Source organism: Onychostruthus taczanowskii, unplaced genomic scaffold (assembly GCF_017590055.1).
Source record: "Onychostruthus taczanowskii isolate IOZ18803 unplaced genomic scaffold, ASM1759005v1 scaffold48, whole genome shotgun sequence".
Classification (NCBI taxonomy): domain Eukaryota; kingdom Metazoa; phylum Chordata; class Aves; order Passeriformes; family Passeridae; genus Onychostruthus; species Onychostruthus taczanowskii.
This window is the reverse complement of record NW_024502347.1, coordinates 1,005,661-1,027,452: the sequence shown is the minus strand read 5'-3', so window position 1 is coordinate 1,027,452 and position 21,792 is coordinate 1,005,661. Positions and strand designations below refer to the sequence as shown.

At 40.5% G+C, this 21,792-nt stretch overlaps 1 protein-coding gene across 2 annotated transcripts in view; it reads left to right on the top strand.

The window, feature by feature from the left end:
* CDC40 (cell division cycle 40) overlaps positions 1-14,290 on the top strand; it is a 37,126-nt gene extending 22,836 nt beyond the window's left edge. For both annotated transcript variants that reach the window (XM_041414912.1, XM_041414911.1), the window contains 9 exons: positions 936-1,075; positions 2,656-2,730; positions 3,311-3,356; positions 4,691-4,792; positions 6,025-6,140; positions 6,224-6,357; positions 10,916-10,992; positions 12,420-12,564; positions 13,309-14,290. In XM_041414912.1, coding sequence (XP_041270846.1) covers positions 936-1,075; positions 2,656-2,730; positions 3,311-3,356; positions 4,691-4,792; positions 6,025-6,140; positions 6,224-6,357; positions 10,916-10,992; positions 12,420-12,564; positions 13,309-13,486 — 1,013 coding nt within the window. In that variant the 3' untranslated portion in view covers positions 13,487-14,290. The remainder of the gene's footprint in view (positions 1-935; positions 1,076-2,655; positions 2,731-3,310; positions 3,357-4,690; positions 4,793-6,024; positions 6,141-6,223; positions 6,358-10,915; positions 10,993-12,419; positions 12,565-13,308) is intronic.
* Positions 14,291-21,792: the final 7,502 nt, after the last annotated feature.

The window sequence follows — 21,792 nt, the reverse complement described above, 5'->3', positions numbered from 1 at the left end:
GAAGAAGTGGTGGCTGTGAGAAAAGCACTGCTGGCATTAGGACATTGTTCTGTTTATGTGCAGTAAATTGTGATGGTATTTATAGCAGTGAGCATAACAAACATGAAATTTTAGCCACTGAGCCTCCTATGGACTAATTATTTTGTATCCAAGTTTTCGTGCTCTCTACCTGAAATTTCACAGTGAAAGACCTTGCCATATTCTTGCATGCAAACATTCCAGAAATACCCCATTTTGAAGATGTGTGTATGCATGTGCATGTCTGTGCAAGAGTACAACCAAAACTGCCATAACAACATTGCAGAAACTGAGAAATTAATTTAATCAGTGAACAGTTTATTGTCATGGCTACCCAACATACGTCTACTCTGAAATAATCCATTTTCCTGCACAATGCATCCCTGTGTTTCTGACTGTCCAATCACTTCTTAAATCTAGTTAAAGAGCATTTGTTGGCTGCTGCTGACCAGTATTGGTTCATGCTGGCCACATGAATCTTTTTTTCCTTGGTTTGTAATTCTGTTGACATGACTGGCATAGCACAGAGCTGGCCAGAATGTGAGTTGCAAGCAAAGGTCGGGGTTAGAGTTGCACGGTTTAATCTACGTAGCGTTAGTGTAAGCTAAGTCTTTTTGGTCAGGGGAACTCTTGCTGTTTGATGATGAGTAAGAATAAGAGAAAGATTGTCTTAATGTTTGGATTGTAAGGTTCCAAGCAGACTTCGCTGAAATGTCGTAATTTGAGTTTAACTGATGTCAAATAAGAGTCCACATCTGTGTGAAGAAGCTGTTTTTTCTTACACCCCCTCTCTCACTACTCACTCTACAGCAGAGCAGCTGTGTTGAGAAAACCATAACTATGTGAGTTGTTGAGCCTTTCAAAGATTATAACCTCTTAAAATATGTATTCTCAGAATTCTGTGTTTACCTTTTCAGTTAAAGAAATGTATGACTACCAGGGGAGATCTTATCTTCATGTCCCTCAAGATGTTGGGGTTAATCTCCGTTCTACAGTACCACCTGAGAAGTGCTATCTTCCAAAGAAACAAATCCATGTGTGGTCTGGGCATACAAAGGTAGGAATGTTTGGAAGCATACAGCATAACAACCCATTTAATTCTCTGTCTGCAGCTAGTAATTTCTATAAAACTGAAGAATCAGTAGAAGAAAGGAGTATTTTTCTCTTTACCATACTGTGCATGTAATTAATTGAGTTACGTGCTCACACAAGGTGTATGCCTGCTCCATTGCAGTTGTCTAGCTGCATATACTTTTGTGTTAACACAGTGACTTCCTGACCTACCTTCAAGAGAAAATATTATTCAGTGACTTCAGGGCGATTTGAAGTTATTTCCTAAACTCCAATGTGAATAAGGCTGATTCTAGAGAATCCTAAGAAAGTTTGGGGTTTGAGGGTTTTGGTTTTTTTGTAGAAGAGTACTTAAGGGCTATTTTGTATCAAACTTGGGTCAAGTTACATAGGTTTTGTGATTATGGTGCATCAGCATTCTAGGTTTCCCAAATGTAGCTAATGCCTTTGAGAGGTGTGTCTTGGTAAGGGTTTTCTTTGATGCTGCTTAACATCCATAGTTCCTTCTTGTGTCAGATACCAAAACAATATACACGCTTCTGGTGTTAAAGTGTTTCACTGCTCAGGGTTGTACAGCTCAATTTGCTGCTTCTTTTGCCACTAATTTGAAGTATTGCTTGAGGGGGAATATGCTGCACTGCAATGGACATCACCTTAATAATATTTGGAAGATGGAAGAAAGGAGGACACAGGGAATGTTTTTAGCTTTTACCTTTTTTTCAGTTGAGTCACGTCTCTGAGCTCTTCTTAAATGATTGGTGCATCAACAAGCTTATAGCTGCAACTATCAGGGCTTTCCAGAATGACATCTCCTCCCCAAAGCTCTAGTCCCTCCTCTGCCTATTATCCTGTTACAACAGACTGATGTCTGTTGTAATAAATAAAATAATAAAAATGGCTTTTTCCTTCAAAAAAGATGAATAATGATATCGATGAGAGAGGCAAAAGAAAAATGGGCTGACAAATTTAGAAAAGCTGGGGGATAAAGGGAGGATAAAGTACTAGGATAAAGTACCAGCTCCAACCAGAGGTGGGAGGGAGGAACTGGGTGGCATATGAATAGAGTAATCAACATGAAATGGAAAGGAGAGACATTAAAACCACAAGTACTTGGCGGTTCTTTGGACTTCCCAGAAAGGAATACCTGAAATACAGACAGCAGTGAAGATGCTGTGCCCAGGAAATCTGAGCTCAGTGGGTAGAAGGCATTGGTACTATATGTAAGAAATTGAGCTGACCAAAACTTTTTTCTTTTTTTTTGAAAAATTCTGTACCTGTCCCATCTGAAAAGGCTTGCTATGCAGAGACAGTTCCTTTAACCCCCAGTTTGTATTTATGAGGTTATATATACAGCTATTAAAGTGAAGCAACTTTTTTCCAATAGCATTTGTTCAAAATACATCACTGTTTCTAAAATGGAATGTGGGCAGGTTATTTCTATTCAAGGTACAGTATCTGTATATTTTATGAAGATAAGCTTTAGCTTTTTGCTTGGAAAAGAGGGCAAATGAACTGAAGAAACTTCTAGATTATCCACTTACTGTTAACTTATGTCCTTATTTATAGGGTGTCAGTGCAGTCAGATTGTTTCCTCTGTCTGGGCATATAATGTTGTCTTGCTCTATGGATTGCAAAATTAAGGTGAGTTATTTTTCTGTTTTCGTGAATACGTTTTATTCCATCCTGGAATACAAACAGTGCATTTTAGGATCTGTAAGCATTTGGTACTTCTATCAAATACCTTTTGTCTGTGTTAGAACAGTGTTAGTTGTTTTTTAATAGCATTTAGAAGGTCACAAGTTTCTCACGTTACTGCCTTTGTTGTTATATTAATTCATTTTCTGTGAAGCCTAGTTTTACAACTAACAATAGGTCTCTGCTGAAATCTTTTAGTGAAGCATTTGTGGTGTGAACTAATCTCACTTCAGTCCAGCATATATCAACAGAAAGCTGTTGTTTTGGGTGATATTTTTTTTTAGTAGCAAAACCTTAAGTCATTAAAGTTGGAATATGGTATGGGAGTTTAGTTATTCTAAGGGAATTTTGCTGACAGGAAGGTGACAGCATTCTAGTGAATTTCTGGATAGATTGTGATTAATCAGTACATGATATATGTTTGAAATTAATTTCTTAAAAGATGTTTGACATATGTTTGCACTTAATTTCAGCATCATTATTGTTTAACAATTGACATATTTCCCCTCCATTCTTTTTTTCCTAGCTATGGGAAGTATATGGTGATCGAAGATGTCTACGAACATTTATTGGTAATAGTCTTTTTTTAAACTCATTTATGTCTAGAACAACTTCCTGGAAGAATATGGCTTAGGTTAGCTTACTAATTTGTCATGGAGAGGACTTGTGTGCATTCAAGTCAGTGGTTGTTTGGAATGATCTTGGCAGTAAGAACTGAAAAAGATCCATGTTTTGTTATTTGTCATTATTCCAAGCAATTTAATGTTGATGTTCTACACCTTGCAACCCTTAAAACAAAACATTAGTGTTCTATAGTCATCAATACTTCATGTAAGACTTCTTTTCAAAGGCAAAATTTTGACATGAAATTGCCCCACCTTCATGTTCAAAACAGCAACCCTCTGTATTTAACTGGTGAGGGTGTCTCGTGGTCTGATCCCTCCTTAAATAGGTCATTCCATCTGTGGTGAGTTTTTAGTGCAAAAGCATGGGAAATCTTTTTTAGGTTCAGGTGCAGTCTTTGTTCATGTAACAGGTGCTTTTTAAAGCAGATAGCTGAGAGAGAGAAATACAAACTTCTTAGCAACCTTGAATGCAGAACAAAAGTTACTGATTCTCCTATTGAAATAGGAACATTTCTAGAACACTGAGTGAATATATGTTGAGTAACAAGAAAGAAGTCTTTTTTCACCTATTATTTCTGATGACAGCAGTGTGGCAAAGATGATGGCTCAAAAAAGGTTCTCTCTCAATAGACTGCTCTTTTTGAACAGTGTGACTGTTTTTCTCAAAAGATTCTTATTATCAACCAGATTTGCCTACCATTTTGCTATATTTCAATTACTTTGTCAATATTTGAACTAAAAAGAACTGAAAGTCTAATGTGGTGGTCACATAAAAGTATTGAGGCTAAGGGGTAGCAAGATTAACATCAGATGAGAGCATTCTTAATTTTCTGATCTAATTTGTACCTGCTTTGTAATTTTAAATGTTTCTCCATTAAATGAGTCTCATGCAGTGTTTGTCTCTCCTCTTTTTCATTAGATGTTGCAATTTATTAGAGTATTTTAAATTTCTTTTGAAGTTCTGCTTGTGTATCAATTTATACAAGTTTATACTTGTTTATCAAGTTGATTCTGTGCAGTGCTTTTTTTTCTCTCTCCAGTGTTTTAGAGGTGTGAGAGTGTTACGGGGTTTTATTCTCACGATTCTTTAGGAGTTACTTTTTCTTTCTCACTTGAATTATTCTGTACTAGTTCTCATGAAGAACTTCAATAAGTGATTTTCTCCTTCTCTTTGCATTGTTAGAGCATTTAACTTGAGTAATATGGGTTGGGATTTTTTTAAAATTAATTCTAAGTATGAATGGATGAAAGCTTACCATTGCATTTTTTCTGTTTTGCAGGGCACAGTAAAGCTGTTCGAGACATCTGTTTTAACAATGCAGGCACTCAGTTCCTTAGTGCTGCATATGACCGCTATCTAAAACTCTGGGACACCGAAACAGGTAGGCTTGTGTTTGTAGGTGCTGTTATTTGGCACCCTTTTTAATTAATAAGGATTACAAAGATACCTCAGCATTCAGGTTGTTTCCAGTTGTCCTTCATATTGTCTTGTAGTTCACTGTTGAGGCTTTCATTGCAGGATAATTAGTCTTTTTTCACATTTGTTTTGTTGTTATCTGCATTGGTGCAACTGACACTACCTGTATTTCATATAGCTTTTAATTTGAGAAGTTTCATAGTTATTTGTAATCCTAGAGCGATTTTCAGCAAAAAGACATCTTGTCAAATCATTTAATTGCATGTTTATATTTACAGGCATAAAATTACTCTTTACACCTAAATATGCTTAATTTTGAAAAATTATCTCACTTGATCTTTTGCTTAACCTTAAGAGCACTCCAAATAAGAAAAGATGGTGACCTGCTGGTGTAGAGAGTTGAATGGTAGCTCTGATGCTCTAATGCCTGGGAGATGCTCTGTAACATTCTGCTACATAGTTTGTTAAGTTAAAAAAAATACAGGATAGATTTTGTCAATATTCTTTTAAACCTGGGTCTCTTCCTGAGACAGAAAGTTCCCATGTTTGAAAAAATTGTTGGCTTTCTGGGTTAGCAGTGTCACTAATCTTACACAGGTGATAGCCAGAAAGGTATAAGTCTGATTCTCCAGTACTTGAGTCTGAACTCATTTATTTAGACAGAGCTTTTGGATTAACACATCTCCCGTAAGTTACAGAAAAGGAATTATCAGGGTATTTGTGGCTGAAGCTAAGAGGGGAGGTCAGAGCTTTATTTTGCAGTTGGATTACTGTTAACCTTTTCTGAGGTTAGTCTTGAATTCTTGCCAAAATTTGTATCTCTTGTTGAGAAGACTCTGATCCTAAGGAGATATGTTTGGCAGACAGTAGTCAGCTTGTGATATCCTGAACCTGTCCTTATGTTCTTGTTATGTCTTGGTGGCATACAGGGTACTGAGCAGTTGTGTTGTTTGGGAAGCTGTAGCAAACTTACAGAACAGTGTGTGTGTGTGTGCATGTTTATGCAGGTGCATGCATGCAAATGTGAAAGACGGCCTAATCAAAGAGCAGGGCAAATTGTGCCCTCTAATTTTCTCAAGAACATTAAAAGAAGTGTTGTCTGCTCTTAGTAAAATGCTTTTTTTCAGTATATGCAAACAACCAATCAGCCCATAGGACTTCCAACCTGATACACTATAAATGGGTTTTCTGTTGCAGGGCAATGTATTTCAAGATTCACCAACAGGAAGGTTCCTTATTGTGTCAAGTTCAATCCTGACGAAGATAAACAAAATCTCTTTGTTGCAGGGATGTCAGATAAGAAAATTGTACAGGTATGTCTACTCAATATTTATTTCTCTAAAAGTACTGGTGTTTAGTAAAAACAAGGTTCTTATATTGACTTTTTTAATTGTAGTGGGATATTCGAAGTGGTGAGATTGTGCAGGAATACGATAGGCATTTGGGAGCTGTCAACACCATTGTGTTTGTGGATGAAAATAGAAGGTTTGTGAGTACATCTGATGACAAGAGTTTAAGAGTCTGGGAATGGTAAGTTTAAAATTTTGAATTTTACCTCAAGGTACATTATGAGCAAACTGAGAGAGAGTTAATTTTTAGAAGTACACATAGCATATCGGCCACTGGAATGTACTGAGTTCTAGCTAGTTCAGGAAAAGCTTTAAAACCCTGTTCTGACTTAATGCTTGAGACATTTCATTGCTTTCCTCTTCCCCAAAGAAAACTTAAGGCAGCCCTATCAGCCTGCAGCACACTGCCCTCTGTTAGTGGTCTCTGCTCTCTCCCCTTTCCCCAAGGGTGTATTAGTCTTAAATTAACTCTTAAAGTAATGTCTGCTCTGTTACAATTGGTGTTTGTTGGTTTTGAATGCTTTGAACGTGGATGTCCATAGTGTTATATGATACTTGATTCATGTTTGAAATAACTAGTTTAGTGTAGCTTTATTCTGGTTTTCTGTTAGTCTGGCTTTTTAGCAATAATTGGTGCACACAGTATGAATGCAATAGATGACAGAAAAGGGAAAGTCTGTCCAAGAAAAAATACAAAATATTTGAAATGGCTTCCAGTTTTTAATATTTAACCTGCAGAGAAAACAGATCACTCCTATGTGAAATGTTTTTCGCAAAGTTCTAGGTACTAAGATCTTGAACTTAGAACTTCTAAGATTTCTTTAGGATTTGAGAATTTCTTTTTGAAATAATCAGTCCCATGTCTTGAGGTATTCATTTCCTTTTGCTGTTCACACATGCAAAGCTGTTGCATAATATAGAATCTAGTTCAACAGTTCTGTGACTAATCAGTTTCTTCCTGGCTGCTTGCTTTTCTTTTTTTTTTTCTGTATCCTAGACAAGAGACTCCAATCTGTGGTATTGGAATGTTACCCAAGCAGCCAGCTAAATCCTCAGCTTGTCTGTGATCGTCTGCAGTCATTGCCAGTAGCAGTGGGAATGACCAAAGTCTGGGAAGCCAGGCTTAGGCTAGACATAAAATGTTGTCACCATATGCTGCTCCAAGAAAGCCTCTGTTCAGTTCTTCATAAGCAGACCCATGGATTTACTGAGCTCCTTAAAGAAAAACCTTTACAATACCATGTCTGCTAAGGAATGTCTTGTCTTTGTTGAGTGGGAGGATGATCTCGCTTGCGCAAATCTGTTACTTCCTTGAGATTGGATTGCCCTTGTTTTATGAGCTTTGTGTGATGGCTGAAATAAATAGTGAAGTGGGTGGATTTAGTCAGTCTGTGGAGAAAAGCAGGAAAGGCAAAAAGGTTCTGGCATGGGAACATCACAACCTGATTGTTCCAGTAGCAGAAGATTTTTTCTTCTGAGGAAAAAAAACATGTAATAGTGTTTTGTACACTGAAGAAAGAGCTCCCTTGTTGAAATTATAGGAAACTCTACTCCATGCAGTATTCTGTAATGCAGTTGTTGGAAACACTTTGGTTTTATAAAGAGCAAATGTAATGCCATGTTTCTGGGCATGACTTGAAAACCTTTCCCTACAACCTACCATGATATATGCTAATTGGTGTAGGCATATTTCTATTATTTCAAGATCCAGATTTTTAAAATGCCTTAAAACTAAGTTAATACATTCATTATGGAAAATTTTGGAGCTCAAAAAATTCCATGGCGAATTATTTCTCAAATCCTTTTTTCCTAAATTGGTAAGAAAAATTATTTGCTCCTTAGCAGTGATTTGGTTGCTGCACCTTTTGGCACTTTTCTTTGATATGTTCTTCAGCACAATGTTTCTTCAGTATCCTACAGAAACAAAGTAGAAGTAATTATGACCTGAGTATGGCTTAAAAGCTAGTAATTAGAAGTTGGTCTAATTGCTTCATTTCAGTTGTCTAGAGGAATTCTAGTGTGTTTTGTAAATACTTTGCCTTGGCCAGAGATGGGTAATGGGATGGCATGTCTGACTTGACAGTGAGGAACATCTGAGAACTTAAATCTCCTTTCCCAAAAATTCATCCCATGCAAAGATTTCATGGGGCTGTACATAGAATTGCTGTTGGTTAGTTGCTGGAAGTTCAGACTTCAAGTATAGTACAGACTCTTGTAGATGACATAGTTTATTTAGGAATATTAGTGGGAGTACTTGAAAATTTTCCTGCTTTTGCATTTCATGTGATTGGGATATTAAAGTTGGCATGGGTATCATATACTTTGTACTCTCTTCTAGAAATGCAAAATATTATTTTGTCTTTGCTTTGTATGCATCTGATCCTGCTTGGGTAAGCACTGAAATGATGTGAGCATTTAACTTTGGAGGCTGTTACTGCTTTTTACCTCCAAGTCAGCCAGTAAAGCAAGAACTGTGCAGTAGCAATTTAGTTATTATGCTGACAGGCTTTGGAGGTTTGTCATCTCTGTAAATCTGTGCCCCTCAGTGGGTCTTTTCACCCATGGCTCCTGGTAGAGATCATGTAGTCTCCTGAGAGACATCTGCATGATATGTAGGTCCCAAAACTGGTTTGGGTTGTACTGAGGGTTTGGCTTGGCTTGGTTCTTTTCCTTCTTTTGTTAAAGGTATTTTTCTGTCACTTGCCTGGGGAAGAAATTGTATCAAGACCCCAGAGTATAACACTTCTAAGTCTTGGCTAGCAGATATAATTTCTGATATTTAAAACTTTTCAGCCTTTGAAATGCTGTCAAGTAGGGAAAGGACTTTAAAATATTTAAGTATTTGTCACAAAAAAAACCAAATACATCACATGAGTTTTGAGGTTGGGCAGCCATGATAGCACCTCTGTTGGCAATTTTTTTAAGGGAGCAGGCTGACATTACTTATTTAGCAATTTGACTGGAAGCAAATGTGAAACACAAACGCATCTCTTTATTCTGCCTAATAATTTAATGCAGCATATCCTGCTGCTGTTTTAAGTGTGCCTGGTAGGTATCAACATAAAGCAGAGCTGTTGTGAATAAATTCTAGTAGGTGAGCCTTCATTTGTAAAAGGAGAAGCAAAACAACCGATGCTGCATTTAAATTTCTGACTGCAGAACAATTCAGTATTGCAGATTCATCTTCTGTAATGAGACTTTAATGGGGCTTCCAGTGGGATTGGTTTTACCTGGCATTGAGGACACCAGAAGGTTGTTGGTCTGCAGGAATGTTGGGTGGTGGGAGTGGATCAGGGCCTGGCCTTGCTGCAGGAATAACCTTGTGTCCTGTTGCAAATGGAGCTGGAAATGGTTTGGGTAGGGTGTGCACAGGGGCTGCGCTTCCTATGCTGTTGTGTTGATCTGCCTCAGAGATGATGTGGAATGGTGGAATGATGGTGAAATCTTCACAGATTTGCTGCCCAGCAGCCATCTTAGATGTGTCTGTTTGGAAGCTGTTGTCCCTGGCCTAAAGTGCATGCTTTTATCCAGTGTATTAAGTGGGTTGCCCTTCTTTTTCTGAGGAGTAAATGATTTTAACTCACAGGAGCATTTGTGTTGCTTCCTGACAACAAAGCAGCTTCTCACCCTGCTGCCCCTGTGTGTGTTGCTTAACTCAAGATGATGGGAAATAACTTCCTCCACAATAAAGCAGGATGATAATTACCTTGCTAATGCCGACCGTATTGCCATCCAACAAGGCTCGGGCAGCTGGGACGAGGCAGCCACCCACGCTCTCTGCTCCCAGAGTGTCCCAGCAGCCCTTCTGCTCTGTGAATTAGACAATGAAGTCATAAACATCCCTTTTGTATTAATTAACGTTGCTACAGAACATTTTGCGTGTGTTTTCTGCAGAATACATTAATCAAATCTATTTTCTGCTGGAGGTTTCTTTTGCTTAATGAGAAAGCCATGTACGTGCCTTCCCTTTTTTGCAATCTCCCAGTGCAGGGTATGAGGAACACTGTGAATATGCACAAACCGTTAGTAATTCAATTTATGTAGTCAAAACCAAAGGGCAGTTCTGCAGAGTAAGGATTAGACTGTCCTTGTTTCTACCCTAAGCCTTTGTACAGGACAGTGTATGTTAAGAACATGCACTGGCACAGTCTTTGTGCAGTTGAGCTGGGGAGTTCAGTTCAGCTGTGAATATTTGGAATTGGTTGGCATCCCAGTTGGGGAGGTCAGGAGGAATAGGGCATGTCAAAGAGATGAGAGAGAGAGAGAATCCTTTTTTCTTTTCCTTGTAAAAAATGTTTTAAAAAGAAGAATTTTTAAAAGGCAGAAATATTTGAGTTAAAACAAAACTCAAGTCAATAAGATGTTCCAGTAAGATCCATGCATATGTCCGGATGTTCTTGCTATCTAAATAGAAACTTTGTAAGAGCTGCAGTTATACTGGAAGCAATAAAGGAACGTTGTGTTACCGTTTTTCTCTTAACAATTATAATTATGACTCTAATTTAGACTCTGGCTCATTTGATTGGGGTAAATTCATACTCTGAGGTTATGCTTTAGATGGCTCTGCATCTAGAGCTGTAGGGTGGACATTCATAATATTTTTGAGTTTTTGCATATTCTTCCTTTGGATGCCACCATACATTCTCCATGGTTCAGTTGCCACATAAATCAGCTGACTTGAAGCAGCTCTTTGGAACATCTCCATGTCTTCATAAAACACATACTTCTTCCTTTTGCAGGGACATTCCTGTAGACTTCAAGTACATAGCTGAGCCAAGTATGCATTCCATGCCAGCCGTGACTTTGTCTCCAAATGGTAGGTTAACACTTTACTGCCTTCTTAGACCTAATTTACATAGGCATCTTTTACTGATTGTTGTCTCTGTGATGTAGCTGTGTTGCATCCTCCTTTCACCCCAGAATAACCCCTCCCCAGTCTCTCTGTGCACTTATTCCAAGACTGGATTGGATCAAGTTTTGATTTAAAATTCTAAAGAACAAGTGTGTCAAAATGAGGGTTTATATCAGGGTAACTGTGTCAGTTTAAAATTAGGCCTTCATCCAGACAAGGCAAAAGGACTCTCCATAGAGCTACCATGTGCTCTTTGCTGTATTTATTTGCTGTATTTAATATTAAGAGAAACAATGGAGGGAACTGACAAATGGTGGCAGAGTGTTAAGCAAGTCAGCAATCCTTGTGGTGCCACAGTTAAGTAGAAACTCATGTTGTATGTGATCCTGTTCCCTTCTGTTATGAATGTAGTCCAAATAATTCTTGCATAAGAGAAATCCCAAATTATCTCAGTGTTTCTGTATGTTAATGTTTCACTGGTGTTTATGTTCTTCAATTAGAATCATGCTGAAGAAGAATAGTTGTTTAGAGCCTCAAGTAATCAGTGAAAATCCTTCTAACAAGGCAAAATTCCTGTTATCTGTTTTGGCCTAATTTAAATAGCTTTAGTGTCACCATTATTACAGTGTTGCCAGACTTGCTGTTAACAATCCCATTAGGCTGAGTAGAGGCTGATCAACTTGTTGCACTGCCAATGTTATGTTGTCACTGCATAAAACACTTTAAAGGCAGTGACAATATGCAGAGTTTGGGACAGAAGTCTGTTCTGGTGTTCTGTAGCACATCATCATCACTGGATTCTCAGGCAGGAGTTAATGCACTGCCAAGATGCAAAATGAGATGAAGTTATGATTAGAAAAGCCTCAATTTTTCTTTCACTAAAATATCTTTGTTAATTGCGTTCCATTAAGGCAGAGAATACTACATAGTTGCAAACTCCTCAGTCTACCTTAGACCTATTTTCCCATAAAGAAAAGAGGTGATGACTTTCTTAGAGTACCCACAAAACAGGTGATCAAGTAGAGTGTAGCTAGATGGAATTTTTTCCCCTCACTGAGCTATGTGATTATGAGCACCAGCAAGATTACACAGTATCTTAAAAACTTAACAGGAAGTCAGTGGGGTTGATGCAGCTCCTAGCTGGAGCAGGCAGAGCTTTAGTAGAGTCCTGAGTGCATTTTGTAGGTATAGGCATCCCAAAGCCTGTCAAACATAAGGTTTCAACTCTTGGCAGGCAGAAACAATATCAACTGTTACCTAAATCCCTGCTACATAATGAAAATCTGGATTCAGATAGTGCAAGAAAAAAAGTCAAAATCTCTAAAAACATCCCAGTTAGGTCTGTTTCTTGAGATACACACTGACACCACCTTTGTTTGTTGCATTTATAGGGAAATGGTTGGCTTGCCAGTCAATGGATAACCAAATCTTGATTTTTGGAGCTCAGAACAGATTCAGATTAAACAAAAAGAAAATTTTCAAAGGTCACATGGTAGCTGGCTACGCTTGTCAAGTGGATTTTTCACCTGATATGAGGTAAGTTTTTGTGGGAATGAACGTCATCTTAAAACTTGTGAGTACAGACACTAAATTTCCTTTTGAATCCCGTGCAACATTCATGAATGCACAGTCCTGTTAGCTCAGCACTGGGCAGAGCTCCCTTGTCAAGCAGCAGAACAGAAAGTTTACTCTTGGCATCTGATAGGACCAAGAGAGGCTTCCCCATCCAACTCCCATCTTTTTGCATGGGGTGTGCAGTGCGGGGTCTGTTCCCACAATGTGCACTTGTCTAGAGAAGCTGGCATTTGAACTCACCCCGTTTCCCCAGTTCGTAGGTCTGGTGTGGGTATCCTCATTTACTGTTTAGAGAACCATCTCTTGCTTCCCGTTGGCTTAGTAATATGCCCATACATTTAGTACTGTATGTACATAAGATACAAGTTACTATAAAAACCAGGGGGTAACCTCAGCAAACCTGGAGGAAAGTGTCCATAATTTTAGAGAAACTTGTGGCACTTTCTCTTGGGTTCCAGCGCACCATGCAGGGTACAATCACACTGCTTAGCACATTTGCCTCGCAGTTGATGAATCACCTTCTGCAGGACTTGTGCACTCTTAGAGCACGGCCTGAAAGCTAATTCCTTGGTAGCAATGTTTGCAGGCTGTGTCAGATGGGAAGATCCCTGGAGGAAGCTCTTTTCTGTTGCTCACTTGCTGCTTGTAATAGCATACAAGCAGTCCACACACGATACAACTTTCATTTTATTCCTGTTAATACAGCTATGTGATATCTGGAGATGCAGATGGGAAACTAAACATCTGGGACTGGAAGACAACAAAACTCTACAGCAGGTTAAAAGCACATGACAAAGTGTGTATTGGTGCAGTGTGGCATCCACACGAAACATCCAAAGTCATCACGTGCGGCTGGGATGGTCTGATTAAACTATGGGACTAAAGAGGGTGCTACAGAGACCAAAAGATGCAAGCCCTGCATACATCTGAGATTAGGGTGCATTCTGCTGTGAGGATGGGTAGACATTTGTAATACTGCAGTTCTCAGCTCTCTGTATATATGCACTAAACACCAGGAAATTCAGAAGACTCAGGTGAAAGGATATAGTTCTAAATATGGCATCTGGGAATGAGAAGCTAAGCTGAGGTCATCTGAAGCATGCAGAATCATGTGCCAGTTTGTCTTGCCTCTGCTTGTGCAAAACACTCTTGTAAAATAAAAATAATTTTAAGAAAAACTATTTTTGTGGTTCTGGCTGTCAGAGAGTTTAAAGAGAGAACCAGCAATTGTGGAACTTTCTTCCTAAGAAGAAATCTTTGGTACCTACTGCAATAGAGCTGGAAAAGATAAGCACAAATCCACTTGCTGGGATTCGCTAATTCACACTAGAAATAAAGAATTAATTGGAAGCTAGCAGTTCTCAGATGAACTCTATCAACTGAAGATGCCATTCATAGTCTTACTTTCTGTCTGTAGAATCATGAGGCTACTCAGTTTCACTTTTGCAAGTAGTCTTCATTTTCAGGGTTTTCCTTGTATGGTTGTGTGCTGTGTTGTTTTTTTGTCTCCCCATATGCTATTCTGTTCCAATAAGCATGACATATTAAAAAAAAAAGTGAATGTCTCTTTTTCTGTTTGGAATAGTTTGTATTATAAGCCCCATGAAGGTTTTGACAATTCAATGTATATACATGTCACACTTTTTCTCTTTAAAGAACTTATTTTTAATAAATCTTTTTATAAAAACTCTGCTTATCTTTATTCAATTTTTCTGTCTTGAGCTGTCCATATAAAATATTTCTTGCCGTTTGGTATTTTAATGTGTAGTTGTATCAGTGTTCAGATAAACTCATTCACTTGCAGTATTCATTCAAAACTAAGGCAAGTTGGCAGCAGGAGAAAAAAAAAAACCTTTTTACTCCCTGTCTGCTCTCTTTTTTGGGCACATAAAAATAAATGCATGTGCTGAATTTTATCCCATTGATCAGTCTTCAATTACAGTTTTGAATTATACTATATTGTTTACTGTAAATCCAATTATTGCTCAACCACTAGAAAGGCTAGCAAAGGAGTAATTGCCTTAATTGACAGCGGGATAGAAGCTGAGACAGAATCCCAAATGGTCAAGGCAGAAGGAGATGGTTGGTTGTTTTGTGGGTTTTAGGTTGTTTGAATGATGCAAGAAATTCTGGTCTTTCAAAGAGTGAGTTATACAAGTTAGGCCTTGTGAGTGAACAGGAAGCTTAAGCATTTTTAGGCAAACTCTGTAATGCTGATCTCGAGAGTCATTCCACTGTCAGTCCGTGTAACTGCACTGAGTTTACACATTCCTGGTTACTTTCCCATTCCAGCAGCCTTGTGTGCCTGAAAAACTCCACACTTTCACAAGCACCATCCTGGTGGTAACTAGGTATTGCCCAGCCTTGTTCTCATACAAGTACTGACATAAAAAATGGTAGAGCCTGGAGAGGGAGGAAAGAGCTGGTCCAGCATGTCCTGTGGACTGATCCTCTGTTGGGAGAGGCTGTTCCTGCTCTTCAGGATGTGGGTGGGAAAGGGCTGCTGCTGTCTTGCAGAGGATGAATTTCTGTTGTGCTTTTCAGAGGGGAGTTTTGATTCCTGAGCTGGGAGTTGAGCTCTGGTGTGTGTTGTGTGCCAGGTGCTGCTTCAAGAGAAAGTGGGCTGGAGGAATTTGGAACGGATTTTCTCCTTCAAATACATTTCCCAAATGCATGTGGCGGTGTGCCCTGACTGTTAACAGTTTGTATGTACAGAGAAATAAGGAGGAGAAGAGGAATAGAGCTGATAGAAGATCTTCCCACAGGAACACGTACTGGCTTTCACATCAGAAACACCTTTCCCAAATGCTTAAAACCATTTAAATCATAATACACAAGATGCTTGGCTCTGTTGTTGGTACTGTGTTTTTCCATGTGTCATCTACCATGCTGAACTTTAGATATATACTTGTAAAATATATTTAGATAGAAATAGATAATATATAGATATATATTTAGATATATACTTGTAAAATAGTACATGCAAAATATGAAAATAAGTGTATAAACTCTTCTATTCATAATACTGGGTGTTGTCTCTGTAGGGAAAAAAATAAGAAATGTTTCAACCAATTCTGCTGGAGTTGATGAATTGGGATTAAATGTTTGCAGCAAGACCAGAATCAAAATTACCCTAGAAACTTTCAGATAAAATCCTTTGTCCCTCATAGCTGGTCACTGCATTAATCTTTTGTGGAATTTCTCACATCTGCATTGAAGCCTGCAGGGGAAATTTTCATGAGGATAATTCCCTCTTGTTGCAAACTGCAAAGCTCACGTTGCCAGCTAGTTTGCTGTGCACAAGGATAGATGTGTGTGTGAGTGAGGTGCGAGTCCAGACTTGTTTTCCAGCAGCCACCTGGCCTCATCAACTCAAATCATGTCCTTCCCAATTTCATGTTTGACCAGAAATTGGTCTGTCACAGGGTCAGAGCAAGTCTAGGCTGAGACCTCTATGCTGAGCATGGCCTGTGAGCAGACAGATCCAGGGAAAAGTCAGCATTGGGAGAAAAAGGAAGAGCGCATTTCGAGATCCCTGGTTAATTTTCCTCGGACATTAGTGGAGAGTGCAGCTCAGTGCTTCCAGCTGAATGGACATCTTGGGAGGGCTGGAAGAGAGTGTGTGGCACTGCCAGGGAGGAACACAGCAAAGCTGGACTGCAGGGCTGCCATCACAGCATCGTTATTTTGTTCCCCTTGATCATGCACCTGCAGATCTCAGAAATTACATGCCAATATGTTGCTGTTTTATTAATACTGATTGCTTTTATAGCAGAAGTTTTGCAGGTCAGTCAACTATCTCCATCATTCTTGGAGTTCTGTCTGGGAAAATTGATAGTTCCTTTCACCTTTTGCCAGCTTTTTCTTGGACTTATTTTTATATGCAAGAGGGGGAAATAGCCCACATATCCTCGTGCATCTTGCTGGTAAGGAGGCTGGCTGTCTTGAAGCAGATGGTCTTGGCATCTGTCTTGCTCAGAGTTTATAATTGTCCCCAGTAAGATGGGGCTGCTCAGTCTTTGCCCTCATTACAAAGAACAAACATCAAAATTACTGTGCATCCAGAAAGTCCAAGATTGTCTTGTAAAAATCCGATTTTTAGCAGCAGGCAGATGTTCCGTACGCTGTTTAACTCCGTGGTCTTTAACAGCTGATTTAAACAGGGAGCCTTGCAGCTCTGGCAGCCCAGTAACACGATGTACTTCTTTCTACCAGCTGGTTATTACAAAATCCTGCTCCCATTTGCTAGGAAGGCTCCATATGACAAGCAGCCAGCACGGGAGGGAACACGCAGAGAGCGGAGGAGGGAGGGGAGTTTTGCTTGGAGGGCTTTATAAACAGTATAACCTATACACCAGAAAAAATCAGTTGCCAGGAAGGTTGTTCTTCTGGAGACTACTTAAAGGACTTGTTACTGTAGGTGGACTTAACTAGCATACACTCAACATTTTAAGCCTCATATTTTGCAGGAAAATATGCCTTTGCTGTTAGGCTTGCTGATAAGCAAAACAGACACCACGGCTGTCTTGCAGCACTCAGAGGAAACTACTTGTGGCAGAGTTATGTTTACAGAAGCTGTTTGCAGAATTTAAAGCTTTCAGAAACAAGCTGCAATAACTTTCAGCGGACCATGGACCTGTAAATTCACCAGGCACACTGGAAGTTTGTCCTCAGACCTGTTTGTTATCTTATGTGACAGAATATTTAAAATGTGTTAAATGCACCGAGGCTTTCTGCCCTGCCGTGCTTCACACCACCGGGGGACTGCTCAAATGAAACATTGCTGTGTTGGTCAATAGAGTAAGAGGTTCTCATTAGGCCTTGGTGTTTTTTGGGTAGCTGGGAAGATGTCAAGGCTAACTGAGCCTGCTTCTCTGGTTTGGGAAAGGAAGACAGCAACACAAATCCTCTGGGTAGTCATTTGAGTAATAGGAACTTTATGGAGCTTCAAGACCACTGACAGTTGCCCAGACATAGTTCTGGGAGCTGCAAATCTTCCCCACTCTCGCAGCATAATTGCCCCACAGTTGGTGTCTCGCTCCTATTCCCCAGCTAAACTCTTGGAATTGTGTAATCTTTCTTTTTTGGTGGAGTTTATTCTCTTGCAAAACGATATTAAGAGGGGGAAAAAAAAAAAAAAAAAAAAAAAAAGGAAAAATGCCCTGTCCTAGAAGAGTTGTAACAATTTCACATCCCACCTTAGCTTGCTCCAGGCTGATTTCCCCAGGCCTTTGCTCAGGGCTGTTGTTCATATTTTGCTTTGGCATCCCCATACAGTCCTGCTCTTTCAGCTTTTCCTCATGTTCTCTCTCAAACAATAATCCCTTCCAGTATTCCTTGGAGATAAAAAGGGAACTCAGACTCTGAAATCATTTGTCAGGCCAGACATCTACAGGAAAAAGAAGGAAGGCCCATTCCCTGGAGTTTCCAAAACCTTGCTGAGTTTTGTCAGAAGAGCTTCCCTACTGCAAGCTCCTTTCTCTGCCCTCATGCTGATGCTTTGGGACTACCAAAGTCCCTGTGTCTTGGCTGCTCCTGGCTGGTATTGCTGGAGAGAAACCACTGGAGAGACACAGGTCCTCTTAGGGCACAGCTGCTGCTGCCTCAGGGGTCTGACACCAGTCAGGCAGCTGTCCCCTCCTCCCTGCAAGGGCAGTGGCACCCTGGGTGGTGGCTCCACTGTAGATATCTGCAGGTGGATGCAGGGGTGGGATTCACATTGGTTTTGATTGATTCAGAAATGGAATTTCAAATATAGAGGGGGGGAAATACCAACTAAGACACTGAAGCACTTTCATTATTTGCAGAAGTTTTGTACTGTGTATACCACTGCACTTTCCTTCAGAAAACTGCTTAAACTCAAAGATCTATGTTGGTAATCCACCAAAAAGAGCAGGAACATAGCACTGGTGTTCACATTTGAGTCATCCCTTCCAGGCAGTGCACAGCGGGCTCCTGCTCTTCCTGTGCAAGGCGCTGCCTTTTGGGATAAGGGATGTAACATGGGCTGTCTCTGCGAAGGTCTCCTTCTGAAGCAGGTAAAGCTCCTTCCATGAGGCCAAACTGTGCTGTGAACAGGGACTTCTCTTTAAGGGCAGAGGTCCATTCATTACTGCAGGTGGTTCCCTTCAAGGGCCAAGCTTGCTCTGCAGATGCTGCCCCTGAAAGCCAGTGGAGGGGGGCAGGTATAAATATGTCTCTGAATGTAGGTCAGCTCTGAACTTCCACTGCCACTAAACCAGGTCTCTACTGACTGCAATTAAATGTCACATTGTGTTAACAAGCAGGAAAAAAATCAAGAGTGATTTCCTACTGAATAACCCTGAGTATCCTGTCAAGGACAAGGGAGCGGCTAATGAAGCTCATGAAATCAAAGTTTTGTAATGAACCAGATGGTCTCAGCCGTTGAATTATTCACCAGAGAGAATGAGTACCATTTCTTCAGGTGTGCTACTGAGTGATATGTCTTCTTGGCATCTGCCAAGGAAGGGCAGACATATGTTCCCTTTACGCTTTCTTTGTTCTTTCACAGTTGAGAGGCGCTCAAAGAACAACCTTTCACAAGTGACAATGGGATCAAAGCCTGCAGCCAGAAGTACCTGCAATAAATGACAGGTTTTGGAGTGCAGCAGGAGGTCAGACCTTTCTTTAGGCGAATTTTGGAACCTCTAAGGAAGCCAATATGACATTCAGAAAGGACCCAGTTTTCCTGGAGGAGTGTATTAGTGTTCTAACAAATTGCCCTCTGTGCTGCCATGGGCTCATCATGGAAAGCTCATGTTGCAGTATCAGCTGGGATAGTTTGAGGGATTTCATATCTGTTGCTTCTCTTCATTTTCACCAGGTTATGGACAGCACCTGTAAGTTCTGATTCACAAATGTGTGTGGTTTATAAATCACTGTGAGCCTGTCTGAAAGAGAAATGCCCTCACCCCCACAAAAGGATTTGTGCAGGTAAAATTGCCTCTACCCCTGGGTCATCTCTGCAAGGATCCACTTTAGACCAACCTAAAACATCTCCTGGTGGAGTTGTCCAGCTGATGCAACAATGGCTTGACGTCAGGAACAAGACCTGTCATCATGTCTGTTAGCACTGGCTGTGGCCACCATGAGAGGCCTGAGGATCGGGCAGGAAGGAGGCTCCTGGGCTGGAAGCAGTGGACTGGCTGCTCTGGTGAGCTGATGCTCGTGCCTGCAGGGAGGGTGGGGAGATGCCCAGTGCTCCTGAGGACAGCAGGCCAGGAGAATGGGTGGACAGCAGAGCTGGGCAATATCTCTAGTGGTGGTGCTGAGCAGATCTGGGGCTGAGTCTGACTTCCTCCATAGCCATGCAGTTCCCAGCCTCCAGGCCATGGCTACAAGGGCAGAACGCCCTGTCCACACTGGTTTTAATGGTGCTCTCTGGACGTAGCCCTTGAAGAAGGGGGAAACTGTGATGATTTCTGTGCAGGCGTGATCTGGGAAGAGTTGTGGAGTGCAACACTAGCATGTGGTTACTGCATGGAGATGATCTCTGAGCAGGTCAGGGCCAATTGTGCCTGGGTGTGGCAGTGGGTAGACACAGACCCCACACAACATCCCCCAGCACCAGCCTGTCCACCGCAGCAGTCAGCCAGCACTGGCTTGTGTCCTGGGCACGTATCCAGCAGCTCAGGCATTAGCAGACAGGAACCTAATTAATTTAAAGGTCTGTCCTTTAGGTAAAAGAGATCAATAAAAGAGAAGGGGTAAGGGCATAAAGCAAGACCTCAGAAAGGAAGGCTGTAACTCTGCTCTAAAAGATGTGAAGTAGAAAAGCAGAGAGTGCATTAAATAAGCACTGTTCATTTTCTCCTGTAATATCACATAACTACCTCCAGAATGATAAATGGCTTTTATCTACCTTGTATTAGAGATAAGGTTTTCTTTAAAATTACCATAGTTATTGGAATCTTTTTTGCCAAAGATGTATTTGCTGTAGCCTGAAGTGGTTCTGACACTACCTGGCAATCCCAAGCAAGAGATTACCTGAGGGTTTATTAAACTCCCTTACTAACCAAAGAACCAGGATGGACCTCTACTCCACTTCTGTAATTTGCATATCACCATATTACTTCAGGGAAATAAATGATGGAAGATGTGCTTCCATTTTCAACTTTAACATCTGAGAGAGGTCATGTAATTTATTTTTTAACCTCTATCTATTGGTTTCTTAAACAAATGATAACAAGCTGCTAGGCTACTTACTCTAAGACTAGTTAGGAGGAAAAACCTGCACAGTGCTAGAACCCATACTTTTATACTTCGTTAATAAATCAGGACTTGCAGCTGGACTTCTGCCACCCCGTTATTTGAAAAATGGGAGCTGAGCCATTCTGCGGTGCAGTGAGCGTGGCCATTGCAACACACCAGATATTAGTTTAGGAAGCCCTGGCAGCCTCTTGCATTTTGATGAATCTCCTCATGGCTCTGCATCGTTAAACAACTTCAGTACTTAATGTATGAGGGTTGTAGCAAGGCTGGCTGTCACAAAGAAGGAATTTCTTATTCATTTTTCAGAGGTTGTGGATATATTGGATTGTGCATTACCTGGTTCAGGGATGGCAATAGGTAGCTCAGCCCTGAGGAAAGTACTGTGCCAAACATCTTGGACATGGGGAATTCTACACATCTGTATCAGGTCATCTTGGTTTTGATGCAGAGCTGAGGACATGGTGGGCACCCACAGTGCCCTGCCCTGGGTGTCTCCAAAGCCCTGGTCCGGGTGGGATGTGCAGGAGCAGAAACAGGAGCTACTTTTATAGAATCATAGAACATCTCAGGTTGGAAGGGGCCCAGTAAGGATCATCAAAACCAACCTGTTGCTTCTCACTGGACCTAAAACTAAACCAGGTTAGTGAGAGAGTCAGTCATGCAGAGATTGCCTGAACTCTGACAGGCTTGGTGCCATGACCACTTCCCTGGGAAGCCTGTTCCAGTGACTGACCACCTTCTGGGTAAAGAACCTTTTCCTCATAACCCATCTGAACTTCCTCTGACACAGTTTCATTTTATTTTTCCATGTCCTGTCACTGGAGAGAGGAGATCAGCATCTCCCCCTCCACCACCTCCCTTGAGGAAGCTGTAGACTTGGAGAAGGTGGAAACCAAAGGCAGTTAAGAAGTCCACATAGCAAAGACATGAAAGTGACATCTTGTATTTTAATGAAAA